At 32.9% G+C, this 25986-nt stretch overlaps 1 protein-coding gene across 1 annotated transcript in view; it reads right to left on the minus strand.

Moving 5' to 3' along the window:
• The window catches only part of Gbeta13F (guanine nucleotide-binding protein subunit beta-1), a 40835-nt gene that overhangs the window by 10323 nt on the left and 4526 nt on the right, over nt 1–25986 (minus strand). Inside the window, exon 2 of the mRNA XM_011065282.2 lies at nt 3810–4382. Within this exon, the coding sequence (XP_011063584.2) occupies nt 3810–3866 (57 nt within the window). The 5' untranslated portion in view covers nt 3867–4382. The remainder of the gene's footprint in view (nt 1–3809; nt 4383–25986) is intronic.

Raw genomic sequence — 25986 nt, forward strand, 5'->3', positions numbered from 1 at the left:
CAAGATCATTGATTTCTAAAATAAGACCGCACTATATTTCACAGTTTCATAATTCGTTTTATAATAAATTTTCATCGTAACTTATTACGTTAACAGAGTTGCCACAGAAAATAAATTTTAAAATTCTCTTTCTTTTCTAGGTTTTCCAGATAAAAATAGAAAATTTTCCATGAGTAATATAAAATATGTAAATTTTAACATTTAGACTTACGGATTGTAAAAAAGCTAGTTTATATTATTAAAAACAACGCTTAGCATAGTACAATTTTGCAAATTCAAGCCACAGCAAAAAATAAATTAGTTTTGAAAAAAAAGAATGCAGTTATGACGAAAAAGAGGGAACAAATAAAAATACCGAATTAAATAAAATTTTAATTATTTTATTAAAATTCATTTAAAATGCACAAATTTTGAACGTATTTGACTGTAAATGTCATATATAATTTAAAAAATTATAACAATTATTTGAAATAGGCAGTTTCAGGGAATTGTGAGCAAATTTCGAAATTCCAGACTTTTTTACATTTTCCCCTGACTTGTCCCGGTTTCCATGACCAATTGCAATTTCCCTGACTTTTCCCGGTTTCTGTGGCAATCCTGTATGTATATCCAATCGAGGATATCTTTTTGATAAAATCATTTCGGGTAAATATAAAAAAATCGTTGAACATAAGAAAATATTTTAGCATTCATGGTGCACGTATCCATTACGTATATTAGGAATTTTGCTGAATAAAGTGTAATTTAAAAAAAATCACACGCGTCATAAATAATTAATAAACAAAGTCGATAGAGTTATTTCCTTTCATCGCATATTTCCGCGCATACCGTACGAGCGCGTACATTTTATGCATGTATGAAAGAAGAGGGTAGCAGAAAAGGGAAGCACGAAAGAAAGAGAGACGAATACATCCAGAGAAGAAACAAGATATGGAGTGAGGGAGAGAGGGATGGTGGTGTATTGATCAGAGAAGCGACGGTTATGCCGCGCCCTACTACCACCACACTACCACCACCGCTACTCGGCTCCATATTTTCACAACTATGTGGAAAGTCATTCGCCATAGAAGAATATCTCTCTATCGTTAAAATTTACAATAAGGTAGTTGGCCCAGTAATCGTCACGTTAACCAAAAGGTTTGACTTTGCAAATTTATATTTTTCAGATTGAAAAGTAAATGATTGTTATTTTAGGTTATTTTAAATCAATTTTTTGTGATGAATAAAAATATCATTCTAAAATTCTTATACCTACTGTTGTTGTTGAGAAAATCCTTCGTAAAAATTATAATAGAAGACGCAAATGTACGGGTTATCGCCATGCCGCCATAACGATTTACCTGTTAATTGCATTCTTTTTTTTCCAAAACTAATTTATTTTTTGCTGTGGCTTGAATTTGCATCCAAAATTGCACTATGCTAAGCGTTGTTTTTAATAATCGTCATGAATATGTCCTACAAATCGCCATACGTGTTTAACTATCGCATATATGAACGATGGAATGATTCAGATACATAAATTTATATATATAAATATATATATATATATATTTTATAATTATTTATAAAATATATAATATATATAACATATATATATTTTTATAATTTTTTATATTTTTTTTTTCAGAACTATCATGATTATAAATTTTCAATAAATATCAATAGCTATTTCAACAGAAAAGAATTGTAAAATTAGGCTTTATTCAAGTAGTGTCGATCTTCATTCTACAAGACGTACCAGTTGTCGATCACAGAAATGATCCAGTGATCGACATTCTTTATTTGCTTGCGTATCTATTTATTAACTCAACTATGCCTATGATGATTACTGATCAATAGAATGTCTAGATAACAACAATTACGGATCTAATTTTTTTATTTGAACTTTGGATACATTATTATTCGATTTACAAGAATTTTTTTCGATTACTGGGATCTAATATGGCGATTACTTGAGCGACTATGTGCTTTGATAAACCAGTGCTTGTCACGTAAAAAAAAAAAAACTACTAAATTTGTCTAAAATAATAATTTGTGATGACGTACATAAAACTGCGATCTCGATTTAGAACTCGAAGCTCAATTTACCTCACGCAAGTTGCCAATACTCCAAAATCACACGAGATGTCAAACAGTGTCTCTTAACCTCACACTGAAGCATTTGATCGAAATCACGCATAGAGTCGGTTGCTGCACATATTCGATTTAATCAATAGTGAATTCATATATTTACGAGTTTCATAATGTAACACAACATTGTAAATATTTCCTTGGAACCGATAAAAATATCAGCAAGCCTCATGATCGACAGAAAGCACTAAAATACGTCTTTAATACGTGAACTTGGCGATTACTGGTACCCTGACGATTTCTGGGCCAACTACTTTACTCGCTTTAACATTCAGAGCAAAGAAAGTCGGAAGAGAGTTACATACAATTGCAAAATCTGATGTAAGAGACAAATGGGTCGATTCGATCAATTGGACAGGATCCAATTACATTATACTCTCTTAACCTTTATTTTATTTGATAATAAAAGATTAACGTACTTAGCGTATTATTATTTGCTAATAGATCATTGTCATAATTGCAAATAATTTAATAAATTTTTATTTCAAAAAATTCAATTATAAAAATAGCAATAAAGTAGTTGACAAATTATTCGTAATACTTTTTTTGCAACTTGAATTAAAAATATTTTACGCAAATCGCAATCGCGTGAAATAAAAGTTATACACACGTGCGCGCACAACATATAAAATGGAAATGTCATATTATTTGATTTATGAATAATTTATTTTTAACAAAATTCGTATAGAACTAATATAGAATTGATTAGTAAAACCTGAAAATTGGATAATTAAATAATATGGTGATATTTCGTGCATCCTATATATTTTAATACTTTTACATTCAAAAAGAGGAGCCTAAAACTACAGCACTAGATATTGTTTGTGAGATTTAATAAATCATTACATTCATAAAAAATCTTTAGACGTTTCAGCCACAATCTGACCATCTTCAGTAAAATAATAAATATCAGTAAAACGCAAAATTTACATAAATCTGACATTAAATTCAGCTGTCAAAAATATAAATATGAATAAACATGTTCTTTCTTGTGAAGGTACATCATATAACATGGTTGCAGCGCCAATTATCATATTGCAAGTTATGTAAAACAAGAATTTCCAGATTCTAATTTAAAAATTAAACTATCATTAATATCTTCTAGTCAATTTTATGAGGATTAATAAATCATTACCTGTTTTACAGACAAAATGATGAATCTTAAGCACTTTCCTCACGCAGATGAAAATTCGTCGTGAAATTGTATTATTATTTGTCCATATCGTCATATGTTACCACTATTTATATGTATGTCAAAAGTTAGATCGTTCTAGAATTATTTTTAAGTGTGAGAGAGATTTTTCTTTAGAAAAGGCAGATAAACATCAGGCAAACCTTCAGTGTCACTTTGCTTATTAATACTACTTATTTGGCTTTTTATGTACATCATTTCAAAAATTCTTCTTTTGAATAATAATTGTTCTGTATCTAAAATTCTAATATTATCCCAATCCAATTCATGCATCTCATTCTTGGTGGCGTGAAATCATTGACATATCGGAGGTAGATCTTCTTATGTTCTTTGATTCGAGTTTTTTTAATTTCCTATTTGTTTGGCCAACATAAGAAGACAAGACTCACAATCTAGACAATTTATCTTATAAACCATTCCACAATGGAATAATACTCTTTAACAAGAAAAGGAAGAAACATCTCGAAGTAAGAAAGTGAGTACTTACCCGAATAGCATTTTTCAGCGTCTCCGATTCTTGACGAAGGCTGTCGAGCTCGTTCATGATGTCTGGCAGATGACGCGCGTGCCTTATAAGCACCCGTTAACGGGTACAAGATACTGGGACGTCGTGCGTGCGAGAGGGGCTTGATGGAGCTCCCTCCTCTCGTCAGGGAGGGCTCAGAATTTCTACGATAATGACGGATGACGGTAGCTCTTGCCTACGGCGCCTACTCTCTGTGGGAGGAGTAAGGCTAACTGCAAAGTCGGTGTCACGCCGTCGACAGCGTTTCCGGTGGCCAGTGGTAAACGCCCCTGAACTTACCACTCTCGTAAAGCAAGGTGACAGGTAAAGGAAAAGGAGATGAATGAAAATGGAGGTAAGAATAAAATTTGTGTCTCCGCCTAACAAAGTCGGGACTACTACCAGCCTCACCCGGCCCCACCTCCTCACCCCTTGTCTTCGCTACTGCAGCGGCTTCCGCTTCCGCTGCTACCACCGCAACCAAAGCCAGATCACAGCTGACCTCTCTGCCCTTCGCGCCAACTTCGACACTGCCCAACGAGACCGTTGCCACCCCTAAAACATAAAATATCAAGTCAATCAAGTACAATTGACAAACATAAAAAATCTTTAAGTTTATATAATATCGCCCTTAAATTCTTTTAATACACTGACAGGTGTTGCAATTACTATAATTTACTCCTTAAAACTTTTAGAGTGAATTGTCTCTGAAGAGTAAGATCTCACTCTAAAGAATGAAAATTGAGCTAATATTGAAAAAGAGTGAGATTCCACTCCAAAGAATTGAGAGAGTAACTATAATTTATAATCATTTTCGGTGCCAACTGCATACTTTTGTAAAAGCATAAATGTAATTATTAATTATTAGCATTATAGTAGTAACTATGGAGCTTCTGACCATAATTAATTTACTATGCCAATTATATTCACAAATACTAAATACTTTTCTCTTACAATCAGTCTAACATTGTCAAGTTATATAAAATTACAAATGTCATTGCTATTTTACCGCGACGCTAGGATTTATTCTTTGTTACGAAGAAAGCAGAAGTGTTACATAAATCAACGGCCATTCCATCTGTCGTGTGTGTTACCGCCGGTGATAAACAGAACATTATACAATATTTCTCGCATATGATGCCAGGGTTGCCACAGAAAATGAATTTAAAAATTCCCTGATTTTTTCAGAGGAAAATTTTTCATAAAATCATTTTCCATTTGTTTACAATTTATATATATATATATAATATACAATGGACTGTATAGTCTGAAGTAAACTGAAAATTTCAAAATTTGAATTTTGAAATTTTCAGTTACTTCAGAGTTATTGTAATTGAAATGAGATGATATGTTTTCACAAAATTTTTAAATGTGAGTTGATGAAAAATGTTGACAAAAATTGTAAACAAATGGAAAATGATTTATGAAAATGAATAAATTAAATATAACCAATCCGTAGAACAATTAAAGATCTTTAAAATCGGTCTGTTCCATTTTTTTGTATGATTAATGGTTTCGATATATGATATAATAATTCAAATGTTTGGATGAGTGACGTTTTTTATGAATTTTTGTGCAACTTACAAGCATCAATAACTTTACAAAAAAAGATCTCATATTTTTCTCGCGAAACATGTGTCTCATATTTTTATCCGTAGAATATGTTAGCAATTTAAAAAAAAAATAAAAATGACGATGTTTCAAAGATACATGATTTGATGTGGAATGCCTCATAGATTGTACACTGAAAAAAAAATCTAATTTTAAACAAATATTTCTTTGCTCGTATTCAAAAAAAATATTTCTTTGGATCAATGAAAATTTTATTGAAAATAAAGCATTGTACATTAAAATATTTTTTTTCCAGTGTATGTTTATACTAATAAATTAATCATTTTAAGAAAAAAGCATGCAAAATATTAAACTTACTTTCAATGGTACAAATTAGTACAAATTCAGTTGTTAATTTTTGCCTTTGTGTTTTTGTTTTTTAAATTGCTAACATTTATAGTCCTGCCAGCTTAAATATTAAACTAGCAGCGCCATTGTTTTCTTGGAAATGATACACGGTACAAAATTATCGTTAATGATACAATTTATTATAGTACAAAATAAGTACTAAAACTTTTGATAGATTCGATTTGATTCTGTTGATTTGGTCCTGCTAGTTTTGTAGAGTTTTTAAGATATTAGTATTGTAATAGACTTTAGAATTATATATTGTAAGCGAAATAATTTCGACTTTATTCGTCAGTCTTCATCAGCCGCATTATAATAAACAAATCCTATGGACTTGTAACTTTTAATTCTTTTAATTTATTTTGTATGACGAATATTTATCATCAAATTCACTCATGAAAGCGTATTGGAGAATAAGAAATATAGGAAATAAAATTGTTAACGGAGGAAAGATCTTAGGAAAGAAATATTGTATTAGAGACAATAGAGACATCGACATATATCCTGTCGCATAGAAGAAGGGATGATAATATTTGATTCTAGTATTACTTTATTTTGACAATGGTATATTTTAACAGTAATTTAGATTTTTATAATTTCGTTTCTTGTAATGCGATTGATGAAAACTGACGAATAAAGTCAAAAATTGTTTTGCTTCTTATAACATATATAATTCTAAAGTTTATTACAATATACATACCTTAATTTCTTTTATACGCTTGATTTAGGTTTTTTTATAACTTATCTTGTTTCGAGTATTAATATAAAGAGGTGAATTTGTCATTTGAAAAATATTTAAAATTATTTTTCAAAAATATTAATATTGTATATATTTTCTCCACAATTATGAAAATATGTGGCATTTATTTTTCCAATATAACTGGATGAAAACGAAAATTGTATAACTTATCTAGAATATAAGTGGCAAACACACGTGTCAGTACTTTTCAGTCAATTATCGGTTTTCCGAGTTTATCGATATTACGTTAACTAGTCGTACTAGCGTCGACCGATTGCTCGTCGTTGTGACGGTGATACACGTCGCGCGGATGACGTTTTTCTCGAGGAAAAGTACGCGCTGAGGAAAACTTGAATCTCTGAGTAGCTGACAAGAACTTGAGGGAAAAAGAGAGGTCGCGATAAAAATATCTGTATGCGCCATACAACCAAAATATTTTTAGAGAACCGATAATTATATACTCTTTTATCTTTATGCGTTCGATATGCGTGTATACGTGATAAGAGAAGCGCTTTATTATTTTTTGTAATTATTTTCATTACATCTTTTAAGACCCCGGATTCAGATTAAGCAAAAAGTGCGAAAAATGAACTTGTTTCGATAAATGCAAAAGACGATGGAATATATATATTTCATTCTTTTTTAATATATCAAAAGAGAAGAGTTTGTTATACTTATTACATGATCATAAATATTTGTTTGTTTTTGTTTGTTCTAGTTTGAATTAAATTTATTTTAATGTGATTTGTCATAATTTCTATTCAGAAAAAAAATATAATGATAGCAAATTATATGTATAGGTAATAACTATACAAATTTTATTTATAAATTGTAAAATTAATGTGTGTGTGTGTGTGTGTGTGTGTGTGTGTGTGTGTGTGTGTGTGTGTGTGTGTAACGGGTGTTTCAAAATTCGCGTCCGCGAAATACAAGACATGATACTTTATGCTGAAAGAAACAATTTTTTCCCTTTGCAAAATTGCGTCTGACAAGTAGTTTTTGCAGAAGAGCAGTTTGAAATTAACAAATAAGCGCAAAAATTATTTATCGGACACAATTTTGAAAAAGTTATTTGTTTTAGCATAAAGTATCACGTATTTTGTACTTTGCAGGCGCGAATTTTGAAACATTCTGTATAATATATAATTGAATGAAATATTTTATAGTTATTGTTACTAAAGCTGAATACCTTTGTGAAGTTGGCACCTTATTTTTCAAAAAATTAAATATATAAATATTTTTTAAATTTTCGTCACAGTTCCGAATGCGCCCCGAAGAATTTCTGGAGTTCCTGCTCAAAATGAAAAATAGTTCTAGCGATTAACACAAAAAAATCGAAAATTAAAAATTTGGGATGCCAACTTCAAAAAACGCAGAACGAAAAATTTTCATCCCTCGGGTGTTAGAAATTTTGAACATTAGAAATTTTTTTTTGTAATTTTCCGGCATTTCTGTCGACATTTCTGGGTAGCATTCTACGAGTTCTAACGAAAATTATTAACGCTCGAAACGCTAAGACCGAGACTAGGACCAACAGTTTATAAGATATGGCGATTTTTTGAATGTCTGATTCTCTCATCTGAGGAATAAAAAATTTTTGGAATGGTTGCTGCAGTTCTGTTGATAGTTCTGGATAGCACCAAAAATTCTATCAAAAGTTATTATCATTTAAAGCGCTAGGATTAATGATTTAGAAGATATTGCGATTTTTCGTCCTGCGTTTTGTGAAGTTGACACTTCAAATTTTTAATTTTCAATTTTTTATGTTAATTCGTCGGAACTATTTTTCATTTTGGGCAGGAACTCCTCGGGATGCATTCGGAACTGTGACGAAAATTTCATTGTTTGAAAAATGAGGTGCCAACTTCAGAGATAAGCTGAATGGTTACGAAAACTTATTACTTAGAGAAACTACTGTTTAGCCTTAGTTGCAACAACTACAAAATAGTTTATTTAACTATATGTACATTAATTTTATATATGGAACTTATGTATAGAGTTCGACCGAAATCACATTTGACCTCCGGTCGAAACTGAATATTTGGTTGTCATTTAATTTCAGCTGAAACGAAACCGAAACCGAAACTTAGATAAGTCTTATTGATAGAGAGAGGGGAGAGGGAGGGAAGGGGGAGGAGGGAGAGAGAGATTGATTGATTGATTAATTGATTGATTGATTGATCCTTATTAGTTTCAATAGCTACAATGTGTAATATAATTTAATATAATGTCCATTTATTAATTACATTCCATCTATTAACATCCCATACATCTATTGCACTATCCCTCTCTACTCCTCCTCATCCCCCCCCCACACACACGCACACGCACACACACACATACATATATATACTAGCGCTCTCTTAAAATTTTTAAAATCTTTTTTTCTTTTTTATTTCATTAGATAAACTGTTGTACATTTTAAACCCATCATATAACAATAATCTCTGTTTTTCATCTTTTAATGTATATCTTTCCCTCTGATCTTGTTTGTACTCCTTCCTCTCTTCTTACTTGCTCTATCTCATTTTTTTAAATAATCTGGACAATCTTCATTTACCATTTTATGTATCAAAATAAAAATATTGTGTTCAATTCTTTCCTTAATTGACATGTCTCAAGCATGTTTTCAATTCTTGTTCTGTAATTGCACCGTAATATAATTTTCATTCCCTTATTTTGTAATTTCTGTAAATACTGTACATTATAATCGTTTAAACTCAGTATAGACGAACAATATTCGAACAACGGAGCAATTATTGCTTTGTATACAACATATCTCATGTATGGTGTCGAATTCATACTAATTCGATGAAATACCTCCAATTTCGATCCTATCTTTTTCCGATAGTTAACATGTGCTGCAAAATTTAAATTTCTATCTATAATGACACCTAAGTATTTAATTTCACTAACCACTTCTAATGCTATATTTTCTAATTTTATTTTTATATTGCTTTTCGATACTTTTTTTCCTAATTCCTCTAACTAGCATAACTTCGGTTTTATTCACATTTAATTTTAGTCTATTATTTTTCAACCATTCCTCAATTTTTTGCCTCTGTATATTAAAATAATCATTTATTTCTTGGCTTGTATGGTCTATCGTATATATTAGTGCATCATCTGCGAATAATCTAATTTTACATATGCCACAATTCTCGTCAAGTCATTTATATAGAGTAAAAATAATAACGGTCTTAATACTGATTTCTGTGGAACTCAGCTTCACAATAATAAATCCTGACAAATTTAACTTCCATCAAATTTAACTCTCTGAGTTATAAATAACTTTTAAATCAACTAAGTACTACCTCTATTATCCCTAACTTTCCATTTTCTTCAACATAATATCTTCGTCTACTAATTCACACGCTCTTTTTAAATCTACAAATACAACTCCTATCATCTTTCTTTCATCTATATTTCTTTTCCAACTTGATATAATCCATTGAAGGGTAGTCTTACATGAATGTCTCGCTCTAAACTCTAATTGGCATTCTTCTAATAATTTATTATCCTCTAAATAATTAACTTAATTGAGTGTTAACTGTTATTTCTAGTACCTTCTCATAAATTGGTAACTTATTTATAGATCGAAATTCTTCTATTTTTTTTTTGTTCTTTGTATTTTTGATATAGAAATTATAATAGCTTCTTTCCACTCATTTGGGAATATTTCCTTCTCTAAGGAACTATTCAGCATACTTTGCATAATTTTATACCATCATCACCCTTTTCATTATCTCAACAGTTATTCCTTCCTCTGTACCACTTTTATTTCCTAATCTATTAACTATTCGATTTAATTCGCCTACATTAATTGTACTAAAAACATCAAATTTACTTTCAGTATATTTATCTATTATTAATTTCAATGTATCATCACTTTCTAAAAGTCTCTGATATGCTATCTACAAAATATCTATTAAAAATATTTGCCATCTCATATTACTATACAAAGTGTCTCCACACTGAATCTCTCTCTATATGTACAATATTATCTCTTCTCGTATTACCCTTCAGCAGCTCCCGAAGCGACCTCCACATTTGTCTAGGATTTTTTTTTATTTTTATCTAATCTAGATTCTAAATAATTTCTCTTAGCCTTTCTTCATTAACCACTTTGTTTCTCAGTTGACGAAACAGTTCGCAATTATCATTACTCTTGCCTGAGTCTTGCTTATTCGAGTTAGTTTATAAGCCTCATCTCTTAGATTTACCATTTGACGGATCACCTCGGAAAACCATTGCTTACCTCGCCACTTATTTCGCAGCGTAATTTTCTTTCTAAGCGCAATCATATCAAGACACTTTACAATCGCATTTATAGTTAAGTTCGCCAGATTATTAACATTATTATTTTTGACAACATTTACACTACAATCAATCATTCTCACAAATTTTTCCATATCCATCTTCTTATAATTCCTACATACAATCGTTCTATTCTCTTTTTCGCACTTACATCCCAATATAAGACAATCATTGAATGGTTATTTTTAGCTCATGCTCAACTGTTTCCTCGTTAGTAAAAACTAAATCAATTATTGTCTCTGAAGTATTTACTATTCTCGTTGGCTTATTTACCAATTGTTTTAAATCTATTGAATTCATTACTTTTATTAATTTATTCTGACAGTAATTTTTAACTTTATTAAAATCATCCATTAGAGAGGGAGGGGGGGGAGAGATTTTTTAAAATAAATTTTATGGAAACTATGATTTTCAGAAATCATGACAAATTTATGTACTCTTCAAAAAACAAGATTTTATTAAAATATTTAATTATAATAATATAATAATATTGCATCCTTAACTTTTAAAGAAATCAAATCATTAAAATTTGTACTCAAATTGTCTTACGCTTAATCAATGAGTTAATGATTAAAATCGAACCGTTGTTTTTAAATGCTTACCAGTGCGTTGCAATTTGTACAGTTTCGATTTACTTACCGAAATTTTCTTTTAATTTCAGCCGAAACCGAAATTAAATCGAAACCCTGATTTTACCGAAACTGACCGAAACCAAAATTTCGAACTCTACTTGTATATAAGTTGTTGTGTATAACTGTCTTTTTCTCTGAGTCCAATTATACGAGTTTTATAGAAGTTCCTCGTAATTCAGCCTTTTCAGTTGCAATAGTTATAAAATAGTTTATTTAATTATACATATATGTATATTAATTCTACGTATAAACTCGTACAGTTGTCATTTCTATAGTTGCCAGCATTATAAAAAATGATTTTTTTTCTAAATGTAATATCGGTACATTAATGAATATTTACTTTAAGAATAAATCAATTACTTCCCATTCAGGTACTTCCCATTTAGTGATAAGTCGATATAAAAACGACATAAAATATAAAATGACATAAATGTGGTTTTACATTTTATATGTATACTCACTAAGTGCCAAAATAGAAAGCATCCAGCATAATTCGTTCTTCTTTATGCAATATTCAAGTTTTGGATAAATGATTATTGCAATTGTTAATGCAGCAGAGATCCTAATTTAATTTATTTATGTTTCTCTCGTAGTAAAATGGTATTTTCTCTTTAATACGCGAACGATACGACTTATTGTTTGGAAATAATATTTATTTTCACTGTGTGTATATAATAAAAAATGGCTTAAAAATGGCATATGTGCCAATTAGTTAGCCGGACTAAACGATGATACAGCAAATATATTTAAGTTACACACTCCAATTCATCACTATCACAATATAAATATTTGAAAGTTCCAGCGATGTTCTTATACCACTTGACTTCTTAGAATTTCCTTAGGCATATATAGATCGTCGCGACACGCATGCATAAGACCGTACTTTGTGAGTCGTGCAAAGTTACTGCGATTATCTATTACAGTCATTAAGGAATCGCAATAATTCTCGGAGAAACATTTGCGGAAGACGGCTTAGGCATGCCGTCTGTTCGCTATACTTGAACCGTAACAAAATTGCGCATCCAGGGCTGCCACTGACCTGGAAAACTGGGAAAATGAAATTGATCATGAAAACCGGGAAAAGTCAGGGGAAAATGTAAAAAAGTCTGGAATTTCAAAATTTGCTCACAATTTCCTTAAACTGCTTCTATTCCAAATAATTGTTTTAATATTATATTGACGTTTATAGTTCAAAACTTGCACATTTTAAACGATTTTAACAAAATAATTCAAATTTATATTTTAATATTTTTCCAATATTTTTTCAATATTTTTATTTGATCCCTCTTTTTTGTCGTAACTACATTCTTTTTTTCAAAACTAATTTATTTTTTAATGATTTCAATTTGCGCCCGAAATTTTACTATGCTATTAAGCTTTTTTGCATTTTTAATAATATAGCTTTAATAATATAGTAGTTACATAATATAGTAGCTCCTTGAGTCTAAATATTAAAATTTATATATTTTATATCAGTCAATAAATTAAAAATAATCCATTCATAGAACAATTCAAGATTTTTTAAATCGGACTTTTAATCTCGGAAAATCTTGCATATTTTTTTGTACGACTAATGGTTTCGACGATATATAATAATAATAAAAAATTGGAATGTTCGCACGTTTTTTATTAGAAGTTCTGCAACTTGCAAACGTCGATAACTTCACAAATAAAAAAATCTCACATTTTTCTCGCAAAACATGTGTCTCATATTATCTATAGAATGTTAGCAAATTAAAAAAAAAATAAAATGATATTTCAAAGGTGCACGGTTTGACGTGGAATGCTTCATAGAGTAACTAATAAAGTCATTTTAAGGAGAAAAATGTAAAATATTAACTTACTTTCAATGATACAAATTAGTACAAATTCAGTTGTGTTAATTTTTATCCTTGTATTTTTTCTATGGTCCTGCCAGCTTAAATATTAAATTAACAGCGCCATTGTTTTCTTGAAATGACACAATATAGAATTGTTTTTAATAACGAAATAGTACAAATTCAATCCTATTGATTTTTGATATTTTTGTTTTTTCTTTTATTTTGAATTGGTCCTGCCAGCTTGATATTAACCACCACAATTTTTTTTCGAAATGACACACGGTACAAAATCATTAATAGTACAATTTTAATAGTACAAAATGAATATTAAAAATTCCGATAAGTTCGATTTGATTCTATTGGTTTAGTCCTGCTAGCTTTATAGAGCTTATTTCAAATACGCCCAATTTTGACTTTTTTAATAATTTGTTTTCGATTTTTTCATTATTTAAAACAATTATACTATATCTATAGAATCATATCAATAAGTTTTTCTATTATATTTTAATATTTTCCATTAACATTTTCAAAATAAAAAAAAACATATTGATTTTGTTGAGAACAATGTAAAATTGTTTTTAAAAACATATAATTATTATAAAAACATACACTCATTACAGTGTTCGCAGATACATAAATGTTATTTTAAAAATAGTTAGAATATTTCCTTTATACGATCAAATAACAAAATAACAATCGATTACTTTTTTACATAAATAAATTTTTTTTTTAATACGTAGACAAATAAATTCTTCGAGTTTTATTGGCGCCGCAAATCCTGAAATTTTCTTTCGTCGAGAGAAAAGTGGACATCTCACAAATACTACGTCTTGTGGTTACATAAGTTTTCCTCTTCACTATGATATTTGCAACTATTCTCGAACAATCACGGATACAGAGATCCACGTCCTTTATCTTCGCGAGATTTTGCGACCCGTTGAAACTCCGAGAATTATCAATCCAACGCTCGGATGTTCTCATCTTCCGAATTGAGCCGACAGCAAGAGTAAAGTACATGTAAATGAGAAAAACAAGGAAACATTTTTCCGAAAACTAGGATACGTAATGTAAATTAACTTGACTGTGTTAATTTCAATGCTTGCTGAAAATTTTACCAACTTATACTGACTAACTTTTACTGACTAATCAATTATCTCTGAGAAAATACATCAGATTTGAGAAAACATGAAGGAAAAATCTGAGAAACATCTCAGAAAAGGACAGGAAATATTTTCGCACTGCATCATTAAGTTTTTATAAACAGAAGACACAAATTAGATAATCGCGAGTCGGAAAAAAACAGAGAGAGAGAGAGAGAGAGAGAGAGAGAGAGAGAGAGAGGGGGGGGGGAAAGAGAAAAATTTAGATTTTTTTATTGAATTTAGAATATAATAGATTGTCACAGGGACACAGAAACTTTATGACACTAGCGCCCATCAATAAAAGAAAAGAGATAATAATAGCATAGAAGCTATGTATCTTTCAATAAATCGATATTCAAATAAAAAAAAAAGAAAGTATGAATCAATTGATAAAACCGAAAACTGACATTAGCATTTTTATGCAACCTCGCAAATATGTAATTATATGTTAATTCATGTTTTATTCATTTCTGTCTGTAGGTATTGATTTGAAAAGCGCAAAAATAAAAAAACATATATATTACACTCAGAGAAAAAGCATATAGCGAATTTAATTGGATGCACTGACACGCATCGGCATATATTATATTTGGTATACAACTGATTTAATCTCTGAATACAAAAGTGAAATGCAAATAATTCGAATGATAAAATACCCATATACATGTTTCATAAAACAGTGCAATAATAAACAGCACAATATACTTTTTCGCGATTTAATATACAGGGTGGTCCACTTAAATCGAACACCTCGAATATTTCGCTTATTTTTGATGACACAAAAAATGTTTCAAACAAAAATGGAACGGTTTCGAGGGGAACGTATTTTGATCATGTTTTTTTTCTAGGTGGAGGTGCCAAAAAGATATGAAGGTTACCTCCACTTTTTTATGGAATTGTATTTTTTTTACACAATATGATTCCTCTAATTATTCTGCATACAAAAGTATTAAGATAGTATCAAAAAACCAATAGTTGACGAGATATTTTACACTTTATTCTGGCACATATTGACACATAAAATGTTAAATAACTCTTAAACTATTAACTTTTTGATAATCATACCTTTTATGAACAGAATAATAAGATGAATCAGTTAGTGTAAAGAAAGCATATCGTTGCTTTAAAAAAATATGTATGCAAAATAGATAATTTTTTAAATAAGCAACTATGCTATGTTTTCTTTCCAGTTGTTTTTTGAATTACCATTTATTTTTCTCTACATGTAGACAAAATGCAATTCCATAACGGCACACTAAGTTCTGTATGTAGAATTAATGTACACACAATTGAATAAACTATTTTAATTATTGCAAATATATTAGATGTACAAATAAGTTTCCGCCGTTTGACAAAAGGTGGTGCCACTAGCAAGCTATGGTTAAAATTGTCTGATGTAAAACATTATATCGTAAGTTGGACATCTGTCAACAACATAACCTTGAAATACTAGCGATTTTGTATCAGCATCATATATTTTTTTTTGTGCGAAAATGCCGAGTTTTGTGCCGAATAAGCGTCATTTGCGAGAACTTTTGATTTACTTCTTTAATTTGAAGAAATCTGCAGCTGAGGCTCATCGATTGCTTGTAGAAGCATATGGTGAGGCTGCCTTAAGTGAGAGAAGTTGTCGTGAATGGTTTCAAAAATTTAAGAACGGTGAATTTGACGTCGAAGACAAAGAACGTAGCGGAAGGCCGAAAGTGTACGAAGACGAGGAATTGAAAACATTAATGAATGAAGATTCGTGCCAAACGCAAAAAGAACTTGCACTTACATTTTGATTTACATCAATAAAACATTATGTATCGTTCTTTCACAATAAATGCTTAATTTTTTATAAAAAACGGCGGAAACTTATTTGTACACCTAATAAAATAGTTTGTACAATTATATAAACTAATTTTGCATATAAAACTTGTATAGTCATTTTTATAATTGCCGTCATTTTTTTCCTCTAGATGTAGACAAAATGCAATTCCATAACGGCATCACAACGATATCGCCACCTGCGAAAGAATGTTATCGATGAATAATCGGTCCCGTGAGTCAAAATATGAAAATCGGTGGAAACTTGAGATGCGTTTTTGCGCATTTATCGATAACGAGAAAGGGCGCTATTAACAACAGGATGGAACAACGTCATGTAATATCGTTCTTCCGCCTTTCCCTGACGACGCGCGCCATTGTCCTGGCTAGCTAATAGCGAGTAGCAAGAATCTCCCGACAGCTTCGATCGGTGAGAGTAGAGAGGAAAAAAAAGAAGACTAAAAAAAAAGAGACGATGCCTACGAGGGCGTTGAGATGGAAAGTATGATTTATACGCATTGATGGAACCCACTTGCTCCGTCCCACCGTCACCGCCACTGCTGTCAGAGGAGCATCATCGAAGCCGCAGCAACATAACCTCTTGTGAAAGAACCGCTACCGCCGCTACCACCACCACCACCACCACCACCACCACCACCACCACCACCACCACCACCACCACCACCACCACTACCACCGCCACCACTACCGCTACCACTACCACCGCTGCCGCCGCAACCACCAGGTCGAAGCAGACGACGTACAACCCCGTCAAAAGTCTTGCCGCTCGTTACCGCCAGGTTGCGCCCGTCAACACGCGAATCGTGTCTGCGAGGAAAACTCTTTTCTTCGGCAACGGAGAACTTTGGAACTTTGGGCTAGCGCCGCAGTTTCACTTCCAGTTCCTTTCCCGGAACAGTTACTGCTCGGAACTGCGGGTTAGTTTTGCAGGCACTGCGGAGGTGCATGTATACACGCATGTACGTCAGCGAGAGGGGCTCTCGCTTTTTCCATCGCGTTTCGCACGCAATCGTGAAAGCGCGACGCGAATCGATGAACGTCGTCGTTGCTCTCACCCCGCTCTTCCTCAATCTTTCTGATTCTCTCTCCCTCTCCTCTCCCTCCTCCCCCTATCCATACACTCTTTGCACTTCTTGTTCGACTCGTCCGCTCGCAGTGTCGCACAATCGTCCTTGTTCCTATGACGGGCGCATAAATCACGAATGCAGGAGGACAAGCGTCATTCACGAGCCGCGACGTCAAGGCGAAGGAAATCCACGATTAGCAGCTTGAAAAACGAGTTCCACGACTTGTCGACGATTGAGAGACGACGTCTCGACGATCCCGAACCACACCCAAGGAAGGACGTGGTTTCGAGAGAAGGTCGGCCGGGAGGACGAGTCGTCGGGAAGTGGGAGAGACGACGCTGGCGCCGTATCAACTGACCGACCCGGCGTCAAGAGGACGCAGTCGTCGCTGCCGACGATGACAGGTTACTACATAAACCACTGCTGTTGCTGCCTCCTGCAGCCACCAGCCAGCAATCCAAATAAAAAAGAAAGCTGCCGGTTTAATCACCGCAACATGCATGGCAATGGCAAGCAGAACATATGATGTATGGTTACTGCAACTGCTAAATACTTTTGTTTGATTGCAGTGCCTAAAATCCATGGTACTGTATACAAAAACAAGTATGGCAGTATGTATGATTTAAGCAAATCGAGTAATCATAGTAGAGAATAATGTAAGGCTATTGCCCCAAGTTGCACAGAAAATGAATTTTGAAATTCTTGAACTTTTCCAAGTCTTCCAGGTGACAGTGAAACGACCAGAAACGAACTTTTCCATAATCAATATCAAATATGTAAATTTTTACATTTAGAAGCAGAGATTGTAAGAAAGCTCTATCCTGTATTATTAAGAACATACATTTAGAAACTTAACAGCATAATGAAATCTTGGATGCAACATTTAGGTCAATAAATAAAAAATAAAAGAGTATTAGAAAAAAGATTTCAGTTATAATAGAAAAGAATGAGTAAAATATCGAATAAAATATAAATTTCAATTGTTTCGATTACTTTAATTTTAATTACATCACAATTTGAAGTAAAAAATATATTTAATAGAATATGTATCTCATTTATAACAAAGTTTAATTAAAATGAATTAAGTTTTGTGTTAAACTGCATGAAGAGTAAATCAAAAATAAAAATTTGACATTTTAAGAAATGTCTAATTTCTATATTTAAAAAAAAATTATAACATTTCTTTTAATATAATGACTGACTGATACATTATCTAATACACGGTTTGAAATATTGACTAAGACAATCAATATTTGATTATAAATGTTAATATATTATTATAATAATTATTTGGAATAAAAGCATTTTGAGAGAATTGAGCGAAGCTCGAAATTTCAGACTTTCTTATATTTTTCTTTGAATTTTCTAGGTTTTCCATGATAATTCAATTTAAATTTCCATGACTTTTCCCGATTTCCTCGATTTTTCCGTCCGTGGAAAACTGACAATCCTGTGTTTATTATAATTGATCAATTCAGTCCTGCTTAATCTTATGTCTGTTATCACTGTAGATTAATTTTAATCTCGATTCGATTACAACTCTTTATCTTTTTTTTAATTCTATTGCGTTGCCTACAATGTGTGTGTGTGTGTGTGTGTGTGTGTGTGTGTGTGTGTGTGTGTGTGTGTGTGTGTGTGTGTGTGTGTGTGTGTGTGTGTGTGTGTGTGTGTGTAAGAAGCAAAAATAAGAAATTTATCAATCATAGTCGAATATAAGAAGAAGAGTCGACTGTGATTGGTCAATTTCTTCTGATTTCTGATTCACTACTAATGACTTATTGCAGAATGTGTATTACTCTTACTTCTTACTCCGCATATTGTAGGCGACGTATTAGAATTAGAAAAAGATGAAAAGTTAGTTGAACTTACGAACGAGATTAAAATTAAATCACGTTGATAGAAACGAACGTTAGTGCTTTACATTTTTCTATGGCTATATTCGATTTGAACGCTTTCAGCATTTTCAGCGCTTCTATCCTTGTTTTACGTCTAATAAACAATAAAGATAGAATTATCATTTACAGCGCGGTAAGCATCCAAATCGAACACAGCTAACGATGGGTACTTTCCAGTTGATGACACAAGATGACATCGCACTTGCGTGTCTGTCGACTTATGTTATCAAAAGGAAAATATCCTACAATGTGTTACCTTCAAACTATAAGGTTTGTTCGCGCCACATGCCTTAACATGCTCCAACATGCTCCAAATCATAGCTCTTACTCATTCCAACGATCAACATTTGAAACATGTTGAAGTATTCGATGCGAACAAATTTATGATCACACTACGGATTACCGGTTGCGGTTGATGATTCTATTTTAAGCAATCATATTGCAGCTAGTTCATATTCGCTGCATTGTGATATTGACTAAAATAGAACATCAACCGGTAATTTGTAGTGTAATTATATGATGACTTAAAAATGTTATTTCTCAAGTCTTTGAACGACAAAAAGATTATTTTTACAACAAGAAAAACATAAAACATAGTTTCTTTACAAAAACCTCATTTTCTAATAATTTTAATACATCAATTTCTCGGCGATTTGAAAAATTATCCATAAAATTTCATTACCAACGGTTCGTTACTGTTATTATGTTTGGTGATTTACTAATTGCATGAATACGCTAAACAAAATACATTTGATAAGTATTACATGCCCACTACCAATCATTTTTTAGTGAACATATAAAGTTTAATACACCTGACATCTCCACATTTTATTATTCGATTCGATTAAACTGAACATTAACAGCCTCCTTTTTTTATCAAATCCCAAAATTATAGCCGCTTAAGAGAATTGGAATCTGCTCCGACGAAAACACAGCACACATTGAGTGTGAAATTCAAACTGAGAAAAATATCTGATTGAAAAATGGAGCCATAAAATTTTTATTATATCAATCAGAATTCTGGTATTATCTCAAGTATGCTAGAATTAATAGATTTAACCAGATAATTCTGATTCGTTCACTTTCAAGATTCATTTTCAGAATTCAAATTATTAAATCCAACCAGATATTTTTCTCTGGTGAAGTGACTCCCAATTCGTGTGTCACAAATTTTCGATCGGCAGTCATTCCCCAGACTAAATTTACGTGACAAACACTCGAGCCAGACGGAAGAACTCGTCCATTATCAAATCTTCCCTAGGTCGCCTCCCTTCGACGGACTCCCGGATGCGCGAATGGGAGCAACAGTTGAGTCGCTCGGGTCAACGTCCAATGCAACCCGCTCTCGCTCTTTCGCTCTTCGGCCTCTTCGGTTGCGTCTCGGCCTGATCATACACAACCGCGGGGCTGCCAAGTACATCGAATACTTGATCGTTCCTTTGGCACCGTCGACTCTTTGGGGCACCGAACCGAAGTAAAAGGGGAGAGCGCTAGCCAGTAATCGTATGCGGAGCGGAGCGACAGTTGGTCGACAGACCGGCACGACGTTCATCAACGTCGCACCTGCCCTCCAATGTTTCTGGTTACTTGGCTAATGGCTTTATGACTTATCATCCTGATGCTCGGTAAGCTAACATTGTCGAACCCTTGTGCCGTAATTTTCTACCTGACCCGATGCACGAGCTACGATCTGATTTACGGTCGCCCGACCGTCACTTTCGTGATCGCTCATGTAATTGAGCTTCACTTCTGGACTTGGCATCCCGATTTGATTTTATTACAAAGTATCTATTCGTCTTAACGAAGAGAAATTAATAACGGAGAGACCACTGCTCACTCTTCTCTGAAATTCAATCTTTTAGTTAATAACCATACAGTTCGTTGGTTTAAACTCACGTTTATAGGCCATAGAAAGTTAATGTCTCACTTTGGCACGGAATCATTATGATGTTTTAAAATATACCGTGACGCAAGTGCATCGATCGATCGATCAAAAACTGCAACTCGTTTGCTTTTTTGAACTTTTTTTTCCTCTCCCGAAGTAATATTCGTCTCATAATTGTTTCGTCAAAGTAGCGAAATAGATGATAAATGTGATACACGTTTGGGTCATCGAATCCTAAGTGGCGAAGATGTGGCACATCTCCCGAGACGAGACAAAGAGAGAAGCAGATACAGGTGAATGACGTCAAGAGGCTGGCAGTGACGTCAGAAAGTAACCTGGAGTAGCAGACCGCGCAGTGTTGCTGGTCCGCTAATTTCTAGATGCCGAGGGAGACGCGGACACGTCCTCGTTTCTATATTAGGATCTAATGCAACAACCAACGGGACGTTCTTTTTTTTTAACGTGTCACCGCGTGGGAGTTGCGCAAGAAAAAGGTGGACGATAAAATACATTTGATTTTATTATTAAAAACGTCGCCCGATCGAAGAAAAATGCGCGTCTAAATGTGCATGTGACTCTCGATTAGTCGCATGCGAGGCAACTGGACCGTGTAAATTACATTCAATACGCGGCCTGGTGTACAATATTGATCGTGGCAGCATCGACATCAATGAACGGCATTTATACCGCGAACGTGATTCTCTGTTAGAAAATGAAATCGCCGGTGCTACTTTTATGAATGAAAATAATGCCGCGAGAAGAAAGCCGATTCCAACGGCTTTCGAGACGCGAATGGATTCTCACTAAGAAAGCTCGTAAATCGAGTTTACCGAAATCTGCGAGAAACTAAATCCGACGATAATCGTATCCTGACGGTTTTATCGCGGCCGAATACACGCTGCAGAACTTGCAGCGTTAAACCCTGTCCTAGTTTAATGCAGTCGTATGACGTCATTAGGCGTGCCAAGAAGAATCGTTTAACCGCATAAAGCGCATCTGTGAGATTTTTTCCAAGTGTCAGCAGTGTCCCAGTTTTGTTCATAGTTTAAGATAATTGTAACGTAATAACTACCATATAAAAGTTCGAGATAACGATATTTCGTTCGCAATATTAAATTTCATGAACAAATTACACAATATTCAAATTAAACTTCGTTATAAGAAGGGAATTCACCAAGAAACCAATTATTAAGCTAATATTTTATTTGACGTACGACAAATTTTTCTTGTATGTCAATTGGTTACAAAATACAGAGTTTATGGAAACTCGAGAACTTTTCTATTCTGTAGTTAATCATTATACTTGAAAAATTTGTCATACGAATAAAATATAAACACATACATATCAGCCTTAACCCTGCAATGACTTTTTCACTCAAGTACTAATTCAAATTTAGTACAGTTCTTGTTATTAAAATGTTGTAGCTTGAAACATTTAAGATTGTTTAACATTAAAATCAATTTTTTTTACATTAAAATAGAGTTGTTCTACACTTTGCAACCTATAAAATAGAATAAAAAGTAAAAACATTTCCAATTATATAATAAATATTATATAAATTTTCACCAGGAGTAGTGTTAATAATAATTTCACTCAGAATAGCGTAAGAAAAATATAAGTACAATTCCAGATTCCAGGGTTAAATTAACAAATCGTGTTTTTTTTTTGTACTGCTTATTTCCCATGTCCCTGCAAAAAGAACCGCTATCTCGCTGGTATCAAGGAATAGAGAGGCAGGTATGATAAAACAGCAGGACGTAGCCCATGGGAGAGAAGAGCAGGAAAGTCGACGACAGAGTGACTAAAGGGGAGTTTTAACTATGAGACACATCATCCAGCTCAAATACGTTGACCCTTTCGCCATTCGATAAGTAGTGCGACCTACTAACCGTCCTGTAAGCCGCGATCGCTATTAAGAGGCCCGGGTGTTTTCTATCAGAGAGAAGCGTCTGCATCTGTATAAAGCTTACCGTCGTCGCCGCTGTTCGGCGCACGTGACGTTATCTGTGATGAAATGATATACGGAACCACACGCGAGTGGAGTAACAACAAACAACGGTCCTGGATAGATCTTGGCCTCCTACGCGAACATCGCGCAACCAAGAACAATGTTCAGTTTGCAATATAAAATGAAAGGGATAGCGGTAGGCGCCTTCGTTAAACACACATCCAATGCTACCGGAATTAATCTAATTCACTGAAATAAATTTTACGGAATATAAATACCTATATAATATAACCTAAATATAACTCGAGACCAAAAACTCACGGAAAGAACAATTTTGCTCAAGTATTTAAAAATTTAAGCACATCTAAAAATAATTTTGTTTTAGACTTATCAAAATAATTATACAAAACACTCAAATTTTTATTATTTATAGAAATCTCAAGCATGGCGATCAGTGCTGCGAAATCTTTTGACATTTTAGCAATCAGTTTTAAGCTACGAGTACATAATTATTTGCTGATTCAATAAAATTATTTTTAAATATGTATTTAGCTAAATTTTGAAATATTTCAGTAAAATCGTGTTTTTTGTGCTATATTCAAAACTGATGATAAAAATTCGATCATTTACTACAGTATTGGATTAGTACACACTAAAAGCTGCTTTATATAAAATATTTAAATGCGATGTACGTAATTAACTTCAATGAAATAATTCAAGCATATCTTTAATAAATTTATAATATTATATAATTATTGAGTAGTAAAATCATTTAAAATATTTATATGCTACGAACATTTAACTTTGCTAATTTTATGTATAGCATACGGAAGAAAGATTTTGCTGAAAGAGCTAAAGTTTTGCTGGACATAAATCTAAAAATAATTTTAGATTATCAAAATAATTATTATATGTTAGAAATTAAAAAAAGTGATGAGCAATGCTGCAAAAAATTTTGATACTCTACTAACTTAACTTTCCAATAAAATTATTTTTAGATTAATATCCAGCAAAATTTTAGATCTTTCGACAAAAGCGATCTTTCTGGACAGCTTAATATGCATAATGTACTTAATGTAGGAGACCGAATTCGCTATGAAAGAATCGATTTACATTAAGGTAGACTTTGCTGAATAGGGGAAACCGGGGCTAATAGATTCATTTTTCAGTTTCGAATTTTTACAAACAAAATTAAGAGACTTATGAAAAAATGAATTTTACATACTACATACATTCGACTATCTAATAATATTTTAATAATAAGGGAAAACTGATAACTAATATGAAAAAAATGCATTTTTCTAATGCATTCTATCTGATTCAACTAGCCCCGAGATCGGGGTAATTCGACTAAGATTATTAAAATAAAGATTAATGTATTTTAAGCTACATCTTTGACTACATATTAATAAAACTTTTATAAAATATATTTTAAACACAAACATTCACTTCGCAGGACAAACAATACTTCTTTTTGCAAAATTTCATTTCGTACAAAAACACGTCAAATAAGCCTAGTTTTCGAGATTGGACCTGAGGAAACTAAACTTATAACATTTACCACTGAGGAAAATCTTTTGAAAGGAATAAAATTTTGAGTAAGTATTATAAGAGTCGTCACTAAATGAGTCATACAGTTCCATGCTGTGGTTAGTCTACTATCCTCATACGTTTTTTAAAAACATTAACAATATACGATAATAGAGACACATAGAGAAACAAAAAAAATCTGTTGGATTTTATTAAGTAAGAACTACACTTACTATCTAAGTAGAAATCAAATATCTCAGACAATCATATACGATAGTAAAACAAAAACTTTAAGAATAAAAATATTTATTTAGGTGTACAATTTTTTAAAATTGTGGCATAATTTTTATCATAGATGTGTTCGCAACAAGATGTTACAGTAGACTTAGCGACAGTCGCTGCTGCGTGCTTAGACTCGTTTACGCATGTCTCGCCTGTTTTGTTTTTAATGTAGTCTCGGTTATTCTACTTACCCCTATTCAACTGACCCCGTCTCTCCTAATTCAGGACTTGCTATAAATAAGATTGAAGAAATGTAGTTGAATAATACGAGATGCGCTATTATATACTAATGGAAACAACCGCGCCTCTCTCTCTCTCTCTCTCTCTCTCTCTCTCTCTCTCTCTCTCTCTCTCTCTCTCTCTCTCTCTCTCTCTCATCGAGTGCATTTCACGTGCCGGTGAAATACTGAAATCTCGTAGGAAACATGCGATTTATTGTGACGTGCAACTGATTTCTGGCCCAACTCAATCGGGAGTGCCGATAACCATAGATATCATCGCCGACACGTCTCTCAAGTGGGACGCTGTCAATTGAACTCAAGACGTCACTTGTCTGTAGCGCGCGCGACGCTATATTCCGAAGCAATTAAAGCCGATTAAGACAGCTGCGGTCGGCAATTGGTCGGCCAATTTCAAGATGGAATGTGATGCGTCGCAAGAAATTTCTTTCTCCAACCAAGATCAGAAAGTCGCCTGACGTATCTCCACGTATCTGACGCATCAAATTAAAGTACCAGCGATCTCAATGTGATACCTATAACCCGCAACAACAATCGCCCGTTGTTTATCACCGATTCTCCATCTTTCCCCATTCTCGACTTATTGCGATCATTAACCCGTGACCTGTCGTTTAAGGTTTATTATCCGAGAAATGCCAAAGATCATTCTCGTAAAATCCATGGATCACGTGCTTACGTGTATCCTCGCTTGATCATCTTCTCTGACTCAAACGATTATTGCCATGAGACAGCCAAAAATCTGTGACAAAAACTATGGTGATACATACGGTTAAATAAAAGGAGAGAGAGAGAGAGAGAGAAAGTTCTATCCAAAATGGTAAAGCCAATTATTACATGATGAAATGTTTCCAGGAAATCCAGTGAATGACGTCA

This window comes from Acromyrmex echinatior, chromosome 13 (genome assembly GCF_024713525.1).
Source record: "Acromyrmex echinatior isolate Ae372 chromosome 13, ASM2471352v2, whole genome shotgun sequence".
Lineage (NCBI taxonomy): Eukaryota > Metazoa > Arthropoda > Insecta > Hymenoptera > Formicidae > Acromyrmex > Acromyrmex echinatior.